The sequence below is a fragment of the Phascolarctos cinereus genome, unplaced genomic scaffold, assembly GCF_003287225.1.
Source record: "Phascolarctos cinereus isolate Bilbo 61053 unplaced genomic scaffold, phaCin_HiC Scaffold_9;HRSCAF=440, whole genome shotgun sequence".
Lineage (NCBI taxonomy): Eukaryota > Metazoa > Chordata > Mammalia > Diprotodontia > Phascolarctidae > Phascolarctos > Phascolarctos cinereus.
The window spans coordinates 143,953,884-143,978,164 of NW_027556402.1; the positions used below are offsets into that span (position 1 = coordinate 143,953,884).

At 39.2% G+C, this 24,281-nt stretch overlaps 2 protein-coding genes across 3 annotated transcripts in view; one reads left to right on the plus strand and one right to left on the minus strand.

Annotated features, from left to right (window-relative positions):
* Nucleotides 1-559: 559 nt before the first annotated feature.
* On the minus strand, nt 560-20,180 carry LOC110200170 (bifunctional phosphoribosylaminoimidazole carboxylase/phosphoribosylaminoimidazole succinocarboxamide synthetase). Its single transcript, XM_020975350.2, has 9 exons — nt 20,050-20,180; nt 13,450-13,647; nt 9,971-10,149; nt 6,037-6,216; nt 5,823-5,936; nt 5,372-5,455; nt 4,001-4,181; nt 2,125-2,283; nt 560-1,214 (listed from the first exon to the last, which is right to left on the minus strand). Exons 1-9 carry the CDS (start codon nt 20,063-20,065, stop codon nt 1,048-1,050), a joined length of 1,278 nt encoding a protein of 425 aa, XP_020831009.1. The 5' UTR covers nt 20,066-20,180; the 3' UTR covers nt 560-1,047.
* Nucleotides 20,181-20,366: 186 nt separating this feature from the next.
* The window catches only part of PPAT (phosphoribosyl pyrophosphate amidotransferase), a 56,136-nt gene continuing 52,221 nt past the window's right edge, over nt 20,367-24,281 (plus strand). The window contains exon 1 of one of the 2 annotated variants that reach the window (XM_020975349.2): nt 20,367-21,067. In XM_020975349.2, the coding sequence (XP_020831008.1) occupies nt 20,940-21,067 (128 nt within the window). In that variant the 5' untranslated portion in view covers nt 20,367-20,939. The remainder of the gene's footprint in view (nt 21,068-24,281) is intronic. The other variant, XM_078148193.1, reaches the window with a different exon arrangement.

Below are 24,281 nucleotides of genomic sequence, written 5' to 3' on the forward strand. Positions count from 1 at the left end.
TGTTACTCTGTAGAAACTTATCCCATGTACATGGAATGAAAACTTCTTTGACAGCAAGGAATGATTTTTTTAGGTCTTTGTAGCCCTGCACTGAGAAATGCTCAGTATATAGTAGATACTTAAAATATGCTTACCTATTGTTTTGAGAAACTGGCTTAAGGTTAAAAAACAGAAGATGGTTTTGAAGCCAACAGATTAAAAAATTGTAAAGGAGGAAGGAAAATTAAAGCAAAATGCACTAGCAAAATAAAAATAACGTGATCAGAAAATATCATGAAAATATCAAGTCACACAATGGTCTTCAATTCCTGAATTTGAGTCAGCAGGTGAAAACTCAATAGGAATTAACTTGACACCCACTTCAAAAGCAGATTTTCCAAGTTTCTCAGCTTTTAGACATAAAGGCATTGCTATTATCCTTATATATGCTCTCCCCTTATAGCTGTGTTCTTTTTCCACACATCCAAGAAATATGAATATGTCATGGACGTAGCCTTATCAAGTTTTCTATGAATATTAGATCTATTATAAAAACAAGTAATCTGGAAAATACTGGGAATTATGGACATAAGAGATTTTAATTGACTACAGTGTAAAACAGGAGATAAAGCCATAGCTCTTACCATTATTTCCAAGATACATTTTTGCTTTAACCTTATACATTTAGGGTGTTTGCAAAGTCTAGAAGTAATTTTAGAGAGCTTAGCTCTGTGATAGGAAATAACACTTTATCTTATATCTCAAGATATGAATAGCATGTCACTGATAACACAACCTGGCTATTACTAAACATTGGATAACAGACCAAAAAAATATTTTCCAGACAGGATTACAAAATTTCTCTACTTATAAAGGAATATACATACTAAAGATGGAAGATACACACACATTCTACCATACCACAAACATAAAACCAAGTAAGAAATTTTATTAGTATTATTCTATGATTAGTTTAGAATAATCTTTTCTCTTGCCTGATTGGTAATGCCTTTTGAAGCTAAATTAGAATCCTTTTTTTTCCACTTTTAAAAATTCACTGCATTCTTCTTATAAACTGCATTCTCTGATTTTCTTATCTGCCTGCTTCAAGGAAACCCATGTGTTTAACATGCTTCCTCGAAGTTTAGCCCATACTAAATGGTTATTTAATCCAAATATCTGCGCTGCAAATTGAGCTGCTCCCTCAGGTGAAAGTACAGTTGAACAGCCAAGACCTGGAGGGACAGAAAAAAAAGTCAGGGAATTGAGCTGTAACACAATAGATTTCTTTTAGGAAACTACTTTTTCACTCTACAGAAATTTAACATAAATCTCCTGTTAGTCATATTTATTAAACAGAACTAAAATAACAGACAATCTTACAACCCACCATTGTTCTCAATGGCAGTAGACATGGGAGAAGTATCTGCTTTAATTTGACAGGGCAGGTATTCAGAGCCTAGCTTTAGTCTGCTGTGCTCTTTTAAGATCAGCTAAATGTCTTTGTTAAAAAATATTTAAGATGAATAGGAATTGGCCAACCGAGGCCTCACTGCTATTTTGATAAATCATTTTAGTTAACTATAGTTCTAAAAGCTGGAATCCCTGTATTTAGCGGAACTCTCAAATTTGGAGTCTGCTTCTTTAAAAAAAAAAACCAGCAAAAAACCAAAACTACAATCCCAACCACATTCAAACTGGAAGAGAATGTACACATCATTTGGTCCAGCTGTCAGGGATGTCTTAAGAAAGGAATGACATTCAGAAATGTATTGGATTAGATGACTTGATGTTTTTTCTAACTCTGAGATTCTGTGAACCTCCCAATTATGCAGAAATGTCCCTGACAGACTGTGAACCTTTCCTGGGTTGGAGACCTCAAGATCTCAAAAGTAAATGACATCCTTATATAATCTGCTTGCCAAACCAACTATATTTAATGTGTTCACACCACATAACTAATTTTCACAAATTTCCTAGTTGACGCTAAAGAATAGTTTTTAAGAAATTTGTCACGATGTCTTTTAGTTAACAGAAACACAAAAACTAATCTTATGATTAATGTAATAACAAAATCTGTTTTTAAAACTAAAAGTTACTATTATAAAAATGCTTCATGAAGAACAGTGTTGCAGTACTTCTTACCACTAGGCATTCGAAGTGAGGACCATATATCCTGAGCTCCCCAATCGGATGTAAGAGGAGGACAGTTGACTACTGGATATGCAGTGTTACCAGACATTACTGGTCCCAAACCATTGCTTCTGCCAGCTACTGCCACAAACACAGTAGGAACACCATCTCCTGGATTAAACAAAAGCTCACAATTATAGACTGAAAAATTCCACAAAAACCAAGTTACTCCAAAGTAACAAAACCTTAATGTTGAGCTTTCACAACATCACACAGAGCAAATCTGGGCTGTCTTTAGACATAACTTGTGGGTAATCAATAATTTTATTAATAATGCTCATATTTTAATAAAAGAGGTCAGTGGCACTCTCGAATGCCAAAGACCCTCATGGTGGTGGACTCAAGGCTTAGGTGGCCCTGGAAAAGGGGTGCTCTTATGTGGAAAATGAACTCTTATTGGGAATGAATATTATAATGAGGGGCTGGACCTATTCTACTGAATTCTGATTATGTTAATTACATCTAAATTGCCCAGCCTTAGGCAATCAATTCAAAGAATTTATCCCCATCCAAACTCCAGTAGGAGTTTAGATGGAGTCTGACCAAGATAGAGAACAGTTAATTCAAGCTCATTGTCCTTCAAAAGACTGAACTTTGAGGGGCAGCTAGGTGGCAGAGTGAAATAAAGCACAGGCTCTGGAGTCAGAAGGACCTGAGTTCAAATCCTGCCTCAGCCACTTGATACTTAACTAGCTGAGTGATCCTGGGCAAATCACTTAACCCCAATTGCCATGCAAAAACAAAAAGACTGAACTCTGAAATGAGGACTATCGAAGTGGAAACTCTGAATCTCTTGGAAATCATTTGTCCCAGAAGCATGGAGCTCACCAGTTATGTGTACCACACAGGGTTTTTATTTCCTTAATTTAAGGAAATGCTACCACTGGAGCCTAGTGGCCCACTTCAACCCAACTGTAAACAGAGATGTAAACCCATTACATGACATACGAATGTCACAGATTAAGGATCTTTCTCGAAAGCAAGTTTAATAACTGGTTTACTTAGTGTCAAAATAATCAGAAAGCCTTGATATTATTTATGTATATAGCTTTTTAATTATTAACTTCTTTTGTTTCCTACAACAATTGCCCACAAGGAACTCCTCCACATTTTTCTAGAAGAAATCAATGCTGACTTGTGAAGGGCATTTGGTCATGTCACAGATTCCATCTAGCACAACACAATTAAAATAATGGAAAAGTTAACCCCAAAGGAGATATTTAAGGACTCCCTTCAAAAGCTATGTATCCTACCCCTTCTTTACCCTCTACATTTTCTTACTGGAAAAAGCTTACCTGTTTTTCACTAATGGCTGATTAGTGAGGGGATTTAAGAAAAGATAGAGACTGTTTCAGCTGTAGTCAAAAAAACAAAGTAGGGCTTTTTTCTTGCTAAAATAGATGACAAAAATAAAGTCTATTGGGATTTTTCAGTGAGAAAGACTGGAATCGAGACTGTCATGTGTTACCTTAATGCAGACAGACATGTTGTAAACTACTGCTTAGATTAAGATCGTGATATAGGACCATGGGTGTGGCACTCTCTTCTACTTAATCCATAAATCAATTTTACTTTCCCCTCCTTGTTACACTTTCTTCTCTATATTCTACCTCTTGTCCTTTAGTTTACTCTCTATAAATAAAGAACACCTTAAATTTAAGAATACCATCAGTCTCACTAAAATTTCCTGTAACATTTGCCCCAACTGGAACAAAAAGGTAAAACTCTTTATTACTGGGAGAAAACAGAATTTTGTGTCAAAGTGATGAACGATACCCAAACTACTCTAGTATCTGTTGTTTTATCTAATAAGTTATTTGAATTTTACCTTCATACTCTGCTTTAATCTTTAGAGTTTCATCTGGTCCTTTATGGGCAGATGTTACTCGAAGTTCACAGGGAATTCCATAGTTTCCACAAGCCTTCTTAATTTTCTCACAATGACCAAGGTCAGATATTGAGCCCATCAATACCACAACTCTGCATGGACTTTCCACTTCATGAAGCAACTGAAGGGAAGAATACAAATGTGAGAAAATAAGCTGTTGGTGTTAATAAAAATGATGTAATCATTAAACAGAATGATAAGTTAAAGTACACAAAGCATCTAAGTGTTTTTTTCACCTTTTGGCAGTCCATTTTTAAGAGTAAGAAGCAAATGTCAAGAAAGCTATCTAAAATAAATTTATGCAAAAAAAAAAAAGCAATTTCCAGAATAAATCCAAGAACCATTAGAAATCCAAACCAATCTATAGTTTCTACACTGTCATCACCGTATAATGAAAACTGACCATAATAATGAACTGAGATACTGATGGAATCCTAATAAAGCTGCCTCCAGCCCCAGCCTAACTTCCTTATGGGCCCCACTGAACAGCAGGCATGTCCCGATTTAACCACACACAATCTGGCTTTAACCATACTATAGGCCCCCAGACTTAATACAGCCACTACCCCTAGCTAACCACTGTCCCCAGATCCAATCCAATTTTTTGAACAAGTGTGCTCTCGTACTGAACCACAATCACATCATCCATTTAGCCCAAGACAGGGCTAACTAGCTAACTATCCATGTTGACCAGACAGGACCACAATAGCTAGCCAATCAGAAAACAGCACCGCCAGGTTTGACCACAGAACCATAGAAGGGATCCTTCCCCATTACCTAATCCTTTAACAAATCCCTCCTGTCTTTTTAATATTCATAATTTTTGTTGTCTAACTGCTTCTTTACCCTATAAAAATCCATCTTGCTTTATCTGAAGTTGCTGGTCCCTCTTGGAACTTAGCCTGCTTGCTTTAGGAGAGGCATCAATCTCAATGAATGCCTGTACTTGATCAGAGTGGTCTGACTGAATTCTTTGAGACAGTGCCGCCACAATACACCATGAAACAATACTTTTGAGAACTTTAGCCAAAAATCAAACTATGATTGGTATACTGTACTTCCTAAGGCATGGAACCATACCAAGATATTGGAATACACACCAACATATGAATGATGTTCTAGAAAGGATATGGGGATAGTCACAGATTGCTTTTATTAAAAGTGGGTCAAATTTTAGGATGCTTCTCCCCAAGCTTCTCAAAATTCTCAACAAGAGAATCTATTGGTTTCTTAAAAAAGTTTTTTTCGAGAGAAACTTCTAGAAAGTAAACACAAAAGCATTACTTGGGGCCTATTATACAAAAGGATTACCTCTACTCTTTCTGCAACCCATTCAAAGTTTTTCTTCACCATCTGGAGACCTTCAGGAGTCACTTCTTTAAGGTCCCGGTATGACTAAAATACAGAACCAGGAAGTTTAGAATCATTTTCCCCACAAACAGCTTCCTGAACTTTCCACAAGGCACAACCACAACTTGGCCAGAGATTTATTGTTTTTATTCGAGTTTTTAAATTTCCATACATATTTCTGTCATGGAATAACAGTAACTAGGCTCACAAGGAGAGGGGAAGACAGGAAAGGGGACTGTTACAAGCATTCACTAATGTATTAATTTACTTCTTTTTCAGATTGAACCCAAATCCATTAATGACCAAGAAACTTTAACCAAATTGCACTTTTGGTTGTACTAGTTTTTCCATTTCTATCTTCTCTGTCTACTAAACTGATCTAAAAAAACAGAAAAAATCCAAACAACATCACCTGTTTGTCTTTCTGTTGGGTTCTATCACCAGATGGCCAGAGCCTCCAGGAATCATTATCAATAACATCAGCAAGAACAATTTCTTTTGTGGTTACATCAACACCAAATTCAATCTACAGAGGAAAAAAAAGGAGAAACCACCTGGAATACTGAAGATATTTCTCATTACTTGAAATTTTCAAATTTTTATTTAAAGTCTCCATTTGTTTGCACCTTCATGTCAACCAGTGTACAGTTCTGAGGTAACCAGGATTTTTCCAGTATTTCAAAAATAGCCTGTGTGGAATGACGCATGATATCCACTTCAGTCTGACCTATGTTAAGTCCAGCAAAACACCATTTTGCAGCAATAACTTGCTCTTCAGACCACTGTGGATCATTGTTGGCATCATCCTGTGAATAAAGAACAAATTTTTGAAGGATTTAAATCAGAATTTTCCTGAAATTTTAATAAAAGCTGATGTAATGATGGAAAATGCTGTCCACATCTAGAGAAAGAACTACAGAGTTTGAATGCAGATCAAAGCACACTATCTACTCTTTTTTTCCCTTCTGTTTTGTTTTTTTCTTTCTTGTGGTTCCTCCTATTCATCCTAATTCTTCTTTACAACATGACTAATGTGAAAATATGTTTAATAGGAATGTGTATGTAGAGCTTGTATCAGACTGCATGAGGTCTTGGGGAGGGAAGTGAGAAGGAGGAGGAGAACATTTAAAATTCAAAAGCTTGTGGCAGAGAATGTTGAAAACTAAAAACAAATTAACTTAAAAAAGTAAATAAAAGCTGATGTAAGATTTAATTCTTTAAGGTTGTCATTTATAAAATTTTTAACGCATATGGAAATTAAATCATAATATAAACAATTTTCCCTTTTGCTAGAATAACTTTTTGTAAAGTACAAATTTACATTTTTTCCACTTTAGTTTTTATTTTTTAATGCTGCTTTCAATAGAATTTAAAAACAAACCAGTTAGGTTTGAAACATGAGTTAGTACTCCATATGAAATAAATTACTAATATATGATTTAGACAGTAATTTTAATATATTACCGCTCCCCCCAATCCTGTTGAGAGCACTATCTCTTATTTCATCAGTCAATATTTATTAAGCATTTACTATTATGTGCCAGGCACTGCGCAGTGTAGGAATAAAAACTTTTTAAAAATCAATCCATGCTCTAATAGGAGCTCACATTCTAACAGGAGAGGCAACATGGCGAAAGTTTCCTATAGAAGGTAGAATTTTAGTTGGGACTTAAAAGAAGTCAGTGAAGCCAGGAGGCCAAGATTAGGAGGGTGAACATTCTATGAATGGAGATAGCCAGTGATAATGCATGGAGTTGGGAGATGGTATGTCTTTTTTTTTTTCCCCTCTCAAGGCAATTGGGGTTAAGTGACTTGCTGTCTGAGGGCAGATTTGAACTCAGGTCCTCCTGACTCGAGGGCAGGTGCTCTATCCACTGCGCCACCTAGCTGCCCCTGAGATGGTCTGTTTTGCTCAAGGACCATGGAGGCCATGAGTGCCACTAGATCAAAGTATACAATGGGCTTAAGAATGAAAAGAAAACAGAGGGGTCAGGCAGAGATGGTTGTTATGAAGGGCTTTGAACACCAGAGGATCTTGTATTTGATCCTGGACATGACAGAGAGATACTAAAGTTTATTTAATAGGTGGGTGACATGATAAGATCTGTGTTTTACAAAGATCAATTTGATTACTGAGTAAAGAATGGACTGGATTGGGGGAGACCAATCAGCAGCTTACTTCAACAGTGCAGGCATCAGGAGAGGAGACCTTGCATTAGGATAATGGAAACATCAGGAGAGAAGAGGGCATTTTTGAAAGATGTTACAAAGGTAAAACTGAAAGACTTGGTCTTTCAGGAGTCAAGGCTAACATCTATTGTGAATGGTAGGATAATAGTATTATTTACAGTAATAGGGATCTAAAAAGAGGGAAGGAGGTTTGGGAGGAAGAAAATGTGTTCAGTTTTGAAGGTGTTGAGTTTTAAGTTGTCTATGGGACGTGTAGTTTGAGATAGCCAAAAGGCAGCTGGAGATGTAGATCCGAGAGCCCGATGCATAGAGATGACCAATGAATTCACTGGAAACAGTATAGAGGAAGAAAAGGGGCCAAGACAGAGTTCTGGAGTCACTTAATCACTACTGGGTCACCCAGGTTCAAAACCTTGGAATCATCTTTACTCTTCATTCTCCCTTACCACTAATATCCAAAAATTTGCCAAGATTGTTGATTCTACCTTCACAACATCTCTAGCATCTGCTTACTTTTCTCCACTTACCTAGCCAGTGTCCTGGTACAGCTCTCACCTCAACTATTATAATAGCCTCCAAACTGACCTCCCTGGTTCCAGTTTCTCCCCACACCCCTCACCAACCTATCCTCCATAGAGCTTCCTGAAAACTTTCCCAAAAGCACAAGTATGACTATGCTACTCCTCTATTCAAGAAGTTTCATTGATTCCCTACAGCAAGTAAAATACAATATAAAATCCTTGGCATGACATCGAAGAAAGCTCTAGCTTACCTTTTCAGATTTCTTTTCTATTCTTTTTCTTCTGTACATGTACTGCATCTTGCATTTAAAAAGAACTACATGGCATTCCCTGAACTTAGAGTTTCCCCTCCTGCTCGTCTGGTTGTGAATAAGCCGTTCCTCCTGTCTGCACAGACCTCATGTTTACTTCTCAAATCCTCTGCTTCATTCAAGGCTTAGTTCAGGTGCAAATTTAAATAAAGCCATTCCTGATTCTTCTAGTGTTCCTCAACTTGCATGCCTAATCCTCTACCTCATAACCGACAAATATACTCTTACCAGGGACTGTTTAACTGTCCCAAGAGCCTATGATAGTGGCTTGCATATAGTCGGGCTTAATAAAATGTTTATTAAATTGCATTCAACTGAACTAAGCATTTTCACTTTTACCTATAACATACCTATAGGGTAGGCCAAAGCATTTTAGGCTAATTAACTAAATTTTCAAATTCAAGCCAAAATCACCCCCTTTCAATCTTGAGAATTTCACAAAAGACTAAACAACTTCAAAGAGATGTCAAATTCAGAATATTAAAGAGCATAAAGAGCCCCCCTTCATTCAGTATGGCAAATACAGCAAGAGAATTATAATCAACAACTTTACAGACCCTGAATTAACATAAGCATGGAATCAATTTTTCCTTCATGATAACTTCGTTTTTAATTTCAGAAAATGGACATTGTATGGTTATATTTTAAATATTATGGGAATATATTTTACATGATACAAATATGATATTCTAAATAAAGAGGTACTAGAGTTCCTCTCAAAAACCAAAGATTCATTAAAAGAGAATAACAAAGTTGTTGTGGTGGGATCTATAATGCCCCACTGAACAATTACAAGCCTCAATGACCCTATCAACTTGAAGCCTATTCACACAAAAGACCCAAGAATGCCTGTGTTATGGTCTAGTCGTTTGTGGTTTTCATATTTAAAAACCCTACTCCTGTCATAAGCAGGTGCACCCCTTCCTTCTTAGGAAGGTGGACTTGCAAATTGGTTCTCTCATCAAACTTTTGTTGGATTCCTGACTGTCCCACCTCTAGCCTACTTTGTTTCGCTCAGGCCTTCCACAAGTTAGAGGCTGGTTTGCTTCAGTTGATAAAGTCTACCATAAGCACTAAAAGGGAAAAGAAAACTTTTTTTTTGGGCTAGGCAATGGGATCAAGTGACTTGCCTAGGGTCACACAGCTAAAGGTGTTAAGTGTCTGAGGCCGGATTTGAACTCAGGTCCTCCTGACTCCAGTGCTGTTACTTTATCCACTGTGCCACCTAGCTGCCCCAAAAAGAAAACTTTCTAAGAAAACACTAATTCCTAGGATATCAATGTAATAATTTTTGTTCATAACAGGTAATGGGAAAGCTGAGTTTTCTTTCTTTCTTCTGGCTATCTCAACACTATCCAAAGCAAGTTTGCTTAAAAGTTGTATTAAAAAAATCGACTCATCACCAACGTCCATAGTACAATGTGCTCTGACCACCCAAAGTAAAGTGATTTAAAATTCCCCTCAAAGCAAGACTAGAACTGCAGCTCAATTCCAGTTTACGGAAATAATCTTTTCATACCGGCAAAGATAATAATTACCTTGAAAAACAACTCCACTTTAGGTGGGTAGAACTTGTGTCCTTCTCTGACACCAGGATTTCTTTTGAGAAAAGAGCCAGTTGCAATTCTTCTACACACCCATTCAATTGGAATCATTTCACACTGAGGTGCAATGAAAGCTGTCTCACCACACTTTTGGGTGAAAGCAGTTTTGATTCCTAGGAATGAAGTAAATAAAGTTTCAGAATTCTAGTTCACATTAATCCAAAGAATATTTGTCTAAACCAAAAACACAACTGTCCTCAGTAAACCTCCACAACTAATCCGCACCAGTGTTTTGTAAATATTTTTAATGACATCTTTATCACAGTCCCTCCCCAACAATCCCTCTAGCCCCCAAAGAACTCTTCCCTTATAACAAAGGAAAATGGTGAAGCCTAATAGGTGTATCTACCATGTCTGACAGCTTATATTCAGGATCCTACAACTTCAGTTTTCAACTTCTTAGAAGGGAGAAGTATGTCATTAGACCTCTGGAATCAAGATTCTATCAATTAGATATTAAATGAATGGAAAAATAGTGAGTGACTGAAGGAGTGTGTGGTTCTTATGTTTTAAACAAGGCAGCCTGCTGTAGTGGAGACAGAACTTGTTTCAGAGTCAGAAAGACTTGAACTCAGCACATTCAGCCTCTAACAAATAATGGCTGTGTGGTTCTGGATGAGCCACTTAAATCTATCAAAAATTCAGGAACCTCTAAGACTTTCAGTTGCTGAGCAGGTGCTAACCCCGAACTGGTAATAAGTAGTTTCCTCAACCAGGAGTTGAAATCACTGAAACCCTTTGTTTATATTTGCAGTCAGTTTTGGATATGCTCATTCCACCTCTGCTACCCAAAACTGAGCCCTCTTTTGTAAAGAAACAAATAAGTGATAGCGATTTGACTTTCATAGTTCTTTCTTTGGATGTGGACAGCATTTTCCATCCCGAGGCCTCTGGAGATGTCTTAGATCCTTGTAATGCTGAGAAGGGTTCAGTTTAACAATATTAGTCATCACATAACGTGGCTGTTATTGTGTACAGAGTCCTCTTGTTTCTGCTCACTTCACTCAGCAAGAGACCCTATAAGTCTTTCCAGGTTTTTCTGAAGTCAGCCTGTTCATCTTAATAATGCAATTTTCAATTAAATGGGAATTACAAAATGCTAGGTGTCATTTAATTCAAGCCCCCTCCCTCCCTTTTCATCCCCTTTACCCTTACTAATGCTTCCGCCTTTCTAACCACCCCCTCCCTTTTCTTTCCTTAAGTCTAATCGATTATGTTATTCCCTCTTTGAGCCAAATGTGATGAGAAAGATTCAAACAACGCTTATCTCCCTCCCTACTTTTCCTCTATGGAAACAGGTTTTTGTGCCTTTTCACATGATATAATTTACCCTTGAATGCCTCCCCCTTTTCTCCCAGAAGAGTCCTTTTTCACCACTTCCTTAGATTTTTATCATCACATCAAAGTCAAATTATACCCATACCCTCTGTCTATGTATACCCCTTTTAAATGTCATAACAATACAGTTCAAGAGTTATAAGTGTCACCTTCCCTTGTAGGGATGTAAACAATTTGCTCTTATTAATAACATATTGTTTTTTCTTTCCTGTTTACCTTTTTATGCCTCTCTTGAGACTTGCATTTGAAGATCAAATTTTCTGTTGAGCTATGGTCTTTTCATCAGAAAGGTTTGGAAGTCCCCCATTTTGTTGAATGTCCACCTCCTCCCCTGAAAGATTATGCTCAATATCGCTGGGTAGTTGATCCTCGGTTGTTATCCAAGCTCCTTTGCCTAATGAATATCATATTCCACATACTCCGATCTTTTAATATAGAAGCTGCAAGGTCATGTGTAATCCTGACTGTGGTTCGATGACATTTAAATTGTTTCTGGCTGCCTGCAGTATTTTCTCTTTGACCTGGTAATTCTGGAATTTGGCTACAATATTCTTTGGCATTTTCAATTTGGGACCCCTTTCAGGAGGTGATTGGTGGATTCTTTTGATGATTATTTTACCTTCTGGTTCTAGGACCTCAGGGCAGTTTTCCTTGTTGATTTACTGAAAGATGCTGTTCAAGCTCTTTTTTTTCATCATGGTTTTCAGGTAGACTGATAATTTTTAAATTGTCTCTCCTAGATCTATTTCCAGGTAAGTTGTTTTACCGATGAGGTATTTAAGTTTTCTTCTGTTTTTTCATTCTTTGGTTTCTGTTTGACTGATTTTTGATATCTCAGAGTCATTAGCTTTCACCTGTCCAATTCTAATTTGTAACAAATTGTTTCCTTCTATTAGATTTTGTACCTCCTTTTCCATTTGGCACATTTTACTTTTGTTTTTTTACTTTGTATTTTGTATATTTTTTTTATTAATTTATTCTGATTTATAAACAATCACTTCCACAAGTTTTTGAGTTTTAAATTTTTCTTTTTTTTTCCTTTGGCTAGGCAGTGGGGTTAAGTGACTTGCCCAGGTCACACAGCTAGTAAGTGTTATGTGTTTGAGGCTGGATCTAAACTCAGGGTTCTCCTGAATCCAGGGCCAGTGCTCTATCCACTGGGCCACCTAGCTGCCCCTAAATTTTTATTTTTCTCCCCCTCCTTCCCCACCTCCCTTTATAAGACAGCTTGCAATCTGATATAGGCTATACATATACATTCCAATTAAACATATTTTCACATTAGTGACGCTATAAGGAAGAATTAGAACCAATAGGAGGAACCACAAGAAAGAGAAAACAAAACAGAAGAAAAAAATAGCCAATATATGCTTCAATCTGCATTCAAACTCCACAGTTCTTTCTTTGATGTGGATAGCATTTTCCATCATGAGACCTTTGGAGATGTCTTAGATCCTTGCACTGCTGAGAAGGGCTAAGTCTATCAACCTTAGTTATCACAAGGGCAGGGCAGATAATGAGATGAAATATTGGAATTGTTACCCCATCCAACTAGAGAACTTTACAAAGAATTTAATTTCAAACGAATTCAGTCCAGTGGTGTTCTACTCAGCTAGGTCGGAGCAGAGGTGTTTAGAATACAACCAATTGCTTTAGGGATGGAAGAAGAGGAGTCTATTCCCAAATGGGTCTGCAACCCAGTGAAGAGATACTTTGTCCTAAATCTTTACTACCCTATCATTTTTCCTAACATGTTTCCACAATATAAGCCCAAAGGTAACTTTGTTCAATGATCTTCTGATTATTAACATCAAATAAGACATAGAATAGTATATATATCTCCTATCAATGTTCACTCCTGATGTGGAAGACGTCTTGGACTAAGTCCAAACGGAAGCAGAATTTCCTAGAGATGGTGAAGTCATTCAGTTGCTACAATGCTGGTGTTGATTGCATCAATCAAAAAGAACACTAGATGGCCTCCTCAATTAGATCCTGGGTCACTCAAGAGATTAGCCTAATTATCCACAGTGGAAAAAACAAACAAACATTAGAAGGAAAAAGGGGGCATTTACCTGCTTCCTGTAACAACTGGAAAACACAGCTGGTAGTTTTGTTTGAGATTGCACCTTTTCCATCCAGGTGATTTTTTCTAGCTGCATTGCCTGCTGTAATCTGGTCTTTAGACTGCAAGAGGACTTTTCCAGGTCTATCCAACAATTCATAGACTTCTTTTGTTTTACCCTCATAGAGCTTCTTACCAATCTTCAGTACTGGGGAAATAAAAAAGAAACATCTAATAATATTTGAAAATAGTAAGTAGGAAAAAGTTTCCTAAATTTGGTGATCAGATGCACATATTAATGTATTTGAACACACAAGGTGTGCAAAGGTTAATACTGTAATTTTTTAAAATTATGAGATACAAAGAAAAGTTTTCATTTAATTTACAGTAGATAAGACAAACTATGAAATTTATTTTAATACTTTAAAGGATATATGGGTGTTCTGACATGGGTATTCCCTCTGTTAAGGCTGATCAGAATTCCTCTATGCCTTAGCAGATGGTATAATTTTTTTTTAAACCCATCACCAAAAGGCCAGTCTTCTTAGAGATAAACCTCCCCCTATTCAGATTGGTTTGCATATTATAGAAACACGGTTGCTTTCTGGGCCAATATTTAAAGCCTTTCTGGGTTGGTAGGACCTGCTAAATTTTGTTCTCATGTAGATTATGTTGCTTAAATTATTTAATCTGCAACCACAGAAATGAATAACATAAATTCCTACTTTATTATATAATAGACGTGTTTTGGTTAAAGCCGAATTACTGGACTAGAACAAATTCTGAACAATTCAACTCTACAGACAGCTCAACAAGGTAATAATTACAAGAATGTAGTCTGGCGCATAACCAAATATTCACTTTAACAGTCACTGGAAGAGAACAGAATTGGTATGAAACTGGCAGAAATGTTACTGAAGGAATGAATTTATTTACAGATCAATAATGTACCAGAACTAGTCATTTTCTGATTACTAATTTTAAAAGCTTAAATTCATTCTCTACTTGGCAGGAAAACAAGTTCCTTATAAATACCTGTTGAACTGAGTGGTAACCTTCAAGCATGTGATTTCTCATCTACAGCAACAATCACCTGTTGCTTCTTACTGGGACCCAAATTTAAAAAAGACACAGAAAGTCTCTCTCCTGCTGATTACCACATCCTAAAATTTATACTTATTTTTCACTTCAAATTCCTACCAATTCCAGGAAACTTTCTCAAAAATAAAGTCTCAATCTTCTCACCTCAATGTTCTTATAATAATCATTTATCAGTTTATATATTTCTGCAATGTGTTCCCAATTTAGATCACTGAGAGCTGTTTTAAATTATGCATATGCAAAAGCACCAGCTTTTATCAATAATCTCAATCTTATAATGCTCTCATCTCTAAAAAAGTATATCCTATTTTTGTTCTGTTGCATGGGGAGGTTCAGAGGTCAAAGATGACTCTTTTTGGAGATCAGAAAGGGCTTTACTAGGAAGGTGATATAAACAGAAGATGTTCTATTACGTTACATGATTAATTTCAGAAATGCATTATCTTCCTATTCAATTCGTCTACAAAGTCTAGCTTGATTTTCTATGGTCATTAGATCTGGAAGGGCTTCCATTGAAAAGAATCCTTTTGTAAACTTATGCATCGTTTCTTAAAAAGTAAGTTTTTACTGATGTCTTCTGTTTTTTCCATTACCACAGCTTCCCCTGGTTTCCTTCCCCCTCCTAGACTGTCACCCTGTAAAACAAGCACTGTTTTTTAAAAAGGGTTTTTTTAAGGAAAAAAAAAATCAGCATTTTAACTAATCATTACATCAAAAAAAAAGTCTGAAAATATGTGCAACAGGCAACATTTTTAGACCTCCTACCTCTGCATAGAGGTGGGATTTCATACATATATTTTTAAACTGCTCTAGTCCTACCTCCAGTCCCAAGAGTATGTTTGTTTGCTAACCAGATGCTGATGAATAAAGGTATTTTAGCTGCCTGTTCTAGGCCGCAGAGTAGAAACCATGGATGGATCTCTGCCAAGGACCAGTGACTAATATAGAAATTTTTCATAACCAATGTAGTCTACTAACCAAAACCTCCCCGACATACCTGCTATCTAAGTAGCCTGTTTCTTTCTCCCTCATCTTCATTTTATATATAGCATTTTCATCTTCATACATACAATATACATTAGACAACTCTTTTATTTCTTTTTTTTTTAATTGTATTTCAGTCTAAGAAAAGTTAGCCAGACTCTTATGTTTGGGCAATTCAATGTGAATACTGCAAATGCAATTCCTTTGCTCAGTTCTCTTTCTACTCTTGGCCCTGTCCTCTAAACCAAAGCACATATTCAATTCAATAAACTATGTGCCAGCCACTATGCTAAGTGCTGGGGATACAAATAAGGAGGGCTTTAACCCTCCAGCCTTCTAATGGGAGAGACAATTGAGGGAGCTGAAGTGTTAGGGATCAAAAACTGAGTCAACCATAAAGTGGAGATTTCAGGTGAACAGCTCATCCTGGGTAAAATTTGAGAGTGGAAATCAAGCAGAGCTACTCATGGAAAATAAACAACCTCAACTAAGAAGTCTGGAGAGCTTAGGTTATAAGGGTCCACCACAATGGGCACAGGACAGGTGGAACTTGAAAGGTCACAGATTCAAGTGGATCTTGAGAAGGACATTATAAAGAGAAAGCCAAGCAAACATCAAACAGGAAAACAACAGCTGCTGAAATTACACAAGGACAAGGCTTACTCTCCAGCTCTACCCAGGCATGGAATAGAATAAGAATAGGGAAATATCATGATAGCATTGGTTTTGATTTATCTGCTAATCTATAAATGAACCTTCAGGTGTCTTCCCAAGATGGGTGAAATCTGAAATAACTGAGGAAACAAAGATCCAAGCTTCTGAGCATACCCTTCTATTGAACAATGTATTCCAACTGCATGACAAATTTCGACCAGGCCTCCACAGGTTGGCACTGGACCCTGACTATAGAGGGAGACAGATTTTTATGCATTAAAAGAAAACAATTAACAGGACATAATCTAGGATAAAAGATCAGGTAAGATGATTTCTAACTGGAGGAAAAACTAGGGGCTTTCTGAGATGGGAAGAGAACAAAAATGTATAATTCCCTGAAATCAGAAAAAGAGGTACCTCCTACCCAGTATGGGTGAGTTTTCAAATAAGAAATATGGTTTGCTTGAAAAATATAACTGTGATAAAACTCCTTGCATCAATTTTCGGATCTTACTGGTTTTCTGGTCAGCATAATCTAGATCCTTAGTCATGGGTATCCCAGAAACAGATAGAGGTGGACCAGTTTCCTAGGGAATCCGCACGGCTAGCTAGGTTCAAACAATGCAATAGTTTTCTCACAATTTCCATAACTGAACAGAAAGGGAACTAAGCTAAATCCAGAACTGAGTCATAAGATGGAGTCAGTTTGGTTCACAAAACTGTCACAATTTCCTCACCCCAACAAGTTTGCGGTAAGAATTACTCACATTAACACAATGCTTACTATAGCAAAGATCAAGAGCACCATGAGAGGCCTTGACTAATAGGACAAGATTGAGAGGCACTAAAAAGAGTGGAGGACTAGGAGTTAGAATCCTACTTAAGATATTTATTAGCTTAAATGAGGTATCTCACAGAATATTTGGGAGCATTAAATAGGATAATACATATAAAATGCTTTGGAAATCTTAAAACAATACAAATCTTAGCTATTATTACAGGCACTGAAAAGTCATGGAAAATTTTTGAACAGGGCAGTGACCCCATGTTTTTGGGAAGATATCTCTGGGGATGGTAGTGCAGGATGGATGGATGGGAGAGGAACGAATCATTAGTATTTCTAGCAGTGTCCAGAGTAAAGGGTACCTTAAAAAAAATGGAAGCTTTCCAGACTGCTTGGCAACGAATAGCACAAATCTCTTAGCATCTCTTGGGTCCCTTCCAACTTTATAATCTAAATAATGACCAATTACCCAGAGAATTTGGGGCCAGAATCTGTTAAGTGGCACTAGTTATATGGTTTTATACAAATTTTGTACATTGTTGCCATTTGATTCTCTTATAAACCTGGTAAGGCAAGCACTACAGGCATAATCATCCCCAGGCAGGTGCTGGTATACTGGACAGAGCATAGGCTGTGCCTGGAATCAGGAAGACCAAGTTCAAATCCAGCCTCAGTCATTTAACTTCATTCAGCTTGTTTACCCAGAGGTAAAATAGGGATAATTGTACCTACCTCTCAGGGTTGTTTTAAGGATCAAGAAAGTTTAGTATAGTACTTGGGAGATCACAGGTATTTAATAAATGCTTGCTCCCCCCCCCCCATTTGAAAGAAGTTACAGGGTCAGTGAAATAAAATCATTTGTCTATGGGCACTGCAGCTGGCGGAGGCAGATGGTGAACCCCAAGTCTAGCACTTTTGACAATAATCACTAAATAGCCAATGAGTACTTTGGTCCACTTGTAGAAATTATATTTCTTACTGGAAACTTTTGATTTGATGTTTTGCTACAATTAATAATCACTCCTATTAACACAATGCTTACTATAGCAAAGCACTTACCTGAGAACAATTCTGTGAAGTAGACTGTACAGGTTTTATTGTTTCCATTTCATACTTGGGAGAAACTCAGGCTCTGAGAACAGACCCATCCAAAGTCATATACCTACTTAGTGATGTGATTAGGATCCTCTGTCTTTGAAAGCAACCCAGTCCCTGAATTTTCCCATCTGTTTCAGTAGCCCAGATCACTGTCCTAGCCCACCTAGATCACTGTGGCACCTGTCCCACCCCAGATGTTAAACCACTCTTTAATCCATCCAGATCCTTTCACAGTCCTCAGCCTCACCCCCATTAAGTTTCAGATTCCCTAAGAATCTCACCTGCACTATAGGTGTTATGAAAAACCTTGCCACTTTGACTGGAAGACAGTTTGAATGCATGAATTTATTCCAAGCAAACATGGCCCTATACCTTGACATTTCAGGGTTCTCAGCAACCACATCATTTGGACTTAATCAAGGTCTCCTGACTTATTTATTTTGGATAATTTGATTCCTGAGGCTTTAGACCTATGCAACTGAAAATTAATCTTGCCTACATGACCTAAAGCAAAATGAAGGCTGCTACACAAACAGAACAAAGTACCAGGTTGAATTAGCCTAATCACTCCTTCTTCTTCTTTTTGGTGGTAATAAACCAAAGGATGCAAAGTGAGGTTCAGGGAAAAAGGTATATGAGGGCTGACTGGAAAAAACAAAGATTAGACTGAAGCAGATTCTTTCATCTCTATCCTTATGCTAACATAAAAATCCCACTTTTTCCAAGACTTAGCTGGATTCTTCCACCTGAGATTTTAAAAATATTTGATAACTCTTTTCCTTTGTAAGGCTGTGCATTTTACTTTATGCACTTAAAAACATCATTCTGAAAAGGAGTCCACAGGCTTCTTCAGGCTCAAACAGTCTTAAGAACTCCCGATGTGGACTAAAGCTTCTTTTCCTTCCCCAAACTCAGAGTAGTGAAGTATAATGTATCTAGTTTCTAGATTGTTTCTGTGCTTTTATTTCTTTTCAATCAGGGTGCCTTGACTGTTGAGAAGAATTGACTATATTGTTGGTTATATATAAAGTATTCAATAAAACCTTAAAGTACTATAAATGATATTAAATATTGGTTTAATTATTTAATTCCCTTCATTTGAGAATGTGATGCCCATTTTGTTACCTCTGACTTTTCAATGGTGAACTTTCTTCTGGGGCCCTTCCAGAAATCCATAAACCAACTCCAGTCACACTATCTGACACAGGGTCCCCAGGGGCTAGCTCTTTCTACACTTACAAATGCAGCAGGTATCTCTAGGTAATATTTTTTGGGTGATTTCAGATTCCAGAATGTCACAAAAAGACGAGTCAAGTAACATTTGACTTTAAGCGGTCTTTCCTAATTAGTGCAAATCCAGTGGTTAGAACTGAGCCTCAAAAAACGGGGAGTTTCATCTCCACTTTTTGGATCTTCGATTTACTGACGGGAACACAAACCAGAACTGAAACAGAAAACGTGAGGCTTCTTGGGCTTTTCAGAAAGTGGCACGGTTGTCTATAACGGAAAAAACTTTTGGTTGGCACGGACTGTCTTTAATGTGATCAAGTCTGCTATTCTCCCATCCTTCCTCGACGTGTCCTGAAGTTGTCTTTTCAGGGCCCCGCAAACCCAGGCGCTTGCTCCCCGCGATGCCGTCCAGTCCACCCTGCACGTAGTCTGCGGGCCGTGGCTCGGCGGCCTCGGCCATCAGCCCGTGCGCTCCCTGGGCGCAGGGTCCAGTACGCCCGAGCCCCTAGAAGGCGCTGGGCGCCAGCTCTTCCCACTGAGGGCTGGGCTCAGGAGGTCAGTGGGTGGCTCAGCCGGGTGACCGACCCGGATTTCCCCCGTCTCTGGGTCCGACCACGTGTTTACCGCGGGGACGCAGCCGGCCCTCCACCCCTCTTCCTTCTCCCCCCAAGAGACTGCCTCGCGCGCTCCTCCGCCGGCACGCAGGACACCCCCCCCCAGCCCAACGGGGCGCACGTGGCCCTGGCGGTGGTCACTCACCTTCGGCGGTCGCCATTTCTCTCGTTGTAGCAGTGGCTAACGGGAAGACAGGAACCTGAGGAGGAAGAGAGAGACGATGTTAGAGATAGCAGGCTGGTTGGCTGGCCCGAGGGGCGGGCCCAGGGGCAGCGGAAACTCCTCCCCTGCCACCACGCGCTAGCTCGCCCGCCAACCCGGACGAGATCGCTCCGGCAAGAAAGAGACCTGCCCCGCCCCGCAGAGATTCAGGGGGGCGGGATAGGCCGCGGCTTCCCGCCGCGCACGCGCAGGGGCGAGAACTGAGCCTCGGCCTCCTGGCGTCCCCTCCCTCCCTCACGTCCGTCATCACGTTTTGTCGCTTTTCCGGAAAAGAAGACTGCCAGCCCCTCCTCTAGAGTCGCACGCGCGCACCTCCCACTCCTCGAGCCCTTAGGTCCCGGGAAGTTCTAGTATGGGTTTGTACGCCGCTCTTTGGGAAGGAACCGAGGGCGTGGGCCTACGCAGCAGCCCTTAGGCGAAGGTTAACTAGCAGCTATGCTTTCTGCTGCGCCATTAGAAACCGCGGCGCGGTGCTTAGGGACCGGAGTCAGGCTTGCCCCACCCCCTTGTCCTTGGCTCCTCCCTCCTGCCCGTGTCATCGTTCTCCCGCTTGTCTAGTGAAGTAGCTGCCTCGGGCTCGGGTGGAGTTGGCGCGCGAGGGACCCGGCTGGAGCTCGGGCGGGAGAGGGGCCGGGTGAGCCACGCGCCGCGTCCTAACGAGAGCCACGTGCCGCCGCTGTAGCGAAGGAAGCCCGGGGTGCGAGGGAAAGCGCCCGAAGGCGAAGACCTCGGGCTGGGCGAGCGGGAGGAGGGGCAGCGGGTTCACGCGGGGCCGCGGCCCCTTCCACATCCACGTGCTTTTTGGCGGTGTTATGGAGCTGGAGGAGAGCGGCATCCGCGAGGAGTGCGGCGTGTTTGGCTGCATCGCGTCGGGAGAGTGGCCCACGCAACTGGATGTGCCCCATGTGATCACCCTAGGGCTCGTGGGACTTCAGCACCGGTAAGCACCCGCGTGGAGGTTGGGGGCCCACTTTGGACGTGGGGAAACGTTCATGAGGTTGGAGCCCGGGGTGGGGGTGCAAAGGCTCAAACCGTCTAATCCATCCCCGGGCGGGGCTCATGTCCTTCCCCCTCTCCCTTTAGCAGGGCTCTTTGAATCCCCACCTCAGGGGATAAAAAAGGGAGGGGAAAGGGACTCCGCGCCCCTAAGCTGGGACGGCGTGGACCACCACGTGCTCGAAATCTCCCCCCCTCGTGAGGGGGTTCCACTGAGCGCGGATGTCAACGCCGCGTTCAGCTGTGGGGTTTGGGAGAGACGCAGGCACTGCAAGTTTCTGGTTCCCTCTTTGGGTCCGAATTTGCACCCTGTCCACCTGCACCCAGTGCCTGTCACGACCTTAGGGCACAGGTTGTTCTTCCTAATCTCCAAACCACTGGAGCGATTCTCGTGATCCAGCCCCGTGGGATTTGGAAGCACCCCTGGTACCTTGTCACTGAAGTGTGCGCACTGGGATTCCAGGTGGCGGAAACTTTGGACACCAACATTCAAGGGAACACAGTTGGGACGTTTGAGAATTAGAGACTTGAAAAGAAATGTGAGGAGAAATCTAGCACCTAATTTTAATAAACAGAAGACTAGCTTAATAGACATTCGATCAATTTGAGAACAAGTGCTTGAGTTTAAATGTTAGTTAGCTATTGATCAGATGCTTAGGATTAACTGGAAAAAATTAGTTTATAATCTACCTACTAGTTAGGTAAATCTCGCTTTTTTACCTTATGTAAGGAATATATGTACATATAGGTATATGTACATTTATATATGTATACATATATAGCTAAAAACGATTGATAAGAGTAACTTTCTGATCTCCTCCTCCTGTCTTTTAAGTTCTAGCTAAAACCCCACCTTCTACTATAAGCCTTTACTGATAGCCCTTAATGCCAGTGCCCTCCCTCTTGATTTTCTGCAATCGAAACTTGTCTATCTCTTGTTTGCCCTGAATTGTTTGCATGTTGCCTTCCCCATCAGTCTGAGCTCCCTGAGGCAGTCACGGATTTTTAAGCTTTCTTTGTAGCTTCAGCACTGTGCCTTACACACGATAGGAGTTTAATAAATGCTTTAGTGACTAACTGTTCTTGTGGACGGGAGACTTGGGTGTGAATCTTGCCTAAAGTATTTAATCTTTCTGCACAAGTGTCTTAGACTCAGAGCTTCAGTTTATCTTATATGTAAAATGGAGGTAATATTTGTACTATTAAGCCCACAGACTTGTAATGAACAAATTGCTTTGATATTTAAGTTATTTTAACTTCTCACCATCTGATTTATCCTGAGTGTTAAAGATGGTTAATGCAGATTTTCCTTTTGAGTTAGAAGAAATGAGACATTGATTATCTTTTTAAAATATTACATAATTTCTTTAAGGCAACGTGGCAATAATAGCTTACTTGCAAAGATTTTACTATTATGGTTTATTACTTGCAAATCTTTGGCGTTACTTGTACAAATTAACTTAAAACAGATTAGTCATTCCTTTCTGTCTCTTCCCTTATGTGCCAACATTTTTTGGGACTAGAGGTAGTTAAAAAAGGTCAGCTCCTTTCTGTTCCTTGCTGCTGAGTGAATAACAAATTGAACTGAGTGTACCACTCTCTCCTTCAGAAAGGCACTATATGGTTTACTAGACTCAGTATGAATAATTATCTTTGACTAATCCTTGACTTGGTTCTGAGGTCAACTGTCTTTTACTTTACTGAATACTACACTATTTGCCACCAGGCTCCATCTACTGGAAAAAGAAAACATTAAAGATCCTTTTCTTGAGTTTTGTGTTCTGAGTGCAGGATTATGAGTTGACCTTGAATTTCTAATTTTGCTGGTGAATTTTAGCTTTGTGGCTAAAACTGGATAAAATTTCTCTCCCTCCTCCCAAAGTGGTCATTTCAGAAGGGAAGAGATTTAGTTAAAAGCTTTATTTTCTCTTCACTTTCCCCAAATTGATATTAATTAGCAGTGTTGGGAGGGGAAACCTATCTTCCTGTCATAATCACAAAATGGATCTGTAGATCTATGGTTACTGCTTATGTTTGGCTTATAAGAGCATTTTGGGGAGACTTGATACTTTGGGCAATTAACAAGAATGTTGTATGAAAAGACAAAGCTTTTCTTTTGAATTTCATGTTCTGTAAGTGTGTAAACAAAGGTAAAATCAGCTGAACAAGCTTGCTCCCTTCTTCGCCCACTTCATTACTGGTTCCATAAGTGTACTGAGGAGTAAGTAGTAAAATTACTTTTAAGAATAAATCTGTATGCACTAATTGTTTAACTACATGTATGTCTGTTCCTTGGAAAGGCTTGGTCAGAGGTGGTTTGATAGCTTCAGCTTATAACAAAACCTTATATTCAACTATTGGCTTTTGTGTTGGGGAAAAAAAAACCCCAAAAACCAAAACCTCCTTGTCAAATGGAGAATTAGATGCAAAACCAACAGGAAATAAAAATGTGATTCCATTATATGCTAGCCTAGAACAAGATGAAACTGGATTTAAAAGTTGGAACCTGTTAGATTCAGACTACATTATTGTTAGCAGAGACTTGTGTCAGAAGCTAACGATTTTCCAGAAGCCAGCCATTTCTGGGGTGAACAAATGAATAAATGGAAATAAATTGCTTCTTTATTTCCCAAGTGAAAATAGGGAACCATGAACTTCCTAAGCCAATGTTAACCTAGCAAGAGTATTTAGAGAAGTGTTCTCTCTTTTGGAGAACTGATTCTGATTGGACTAGAGATTTAACTTCCTCAGTTCTAATAAGGTACATTAAGAAACCCAGACCTCTTTTAGCACTCCAGTCACTTTACCAGTGAGGCCCTTGTGTGTCAACAAGGACTAGAGACAGTTGGATTTTTGTGTCTTTCTGTAAAGTTAGACAAGTCCCTGTTGGATTGTTCTGAAGGTTCTTTTCATTTCATTATCTGTGGTATAAAACTTTAAAGGTTTGACTGCTTATTTGCTTTGTAAAATAGGGGAACTGAAGGGCAAAATTACCAAAGCTTTCATAGTAATAAACTTGGTTCTGTCTTTCATCTCTTATTTTGGGCATGTTCTAGGCAGGTGAGCTCAGTAACTCAGTACCTGAATTTGAAACCTTACTATTCAGGGAGAGCTCCAGAATTTCTCGTAGTAATAAAGAAACTTCATATAAAAGCAAA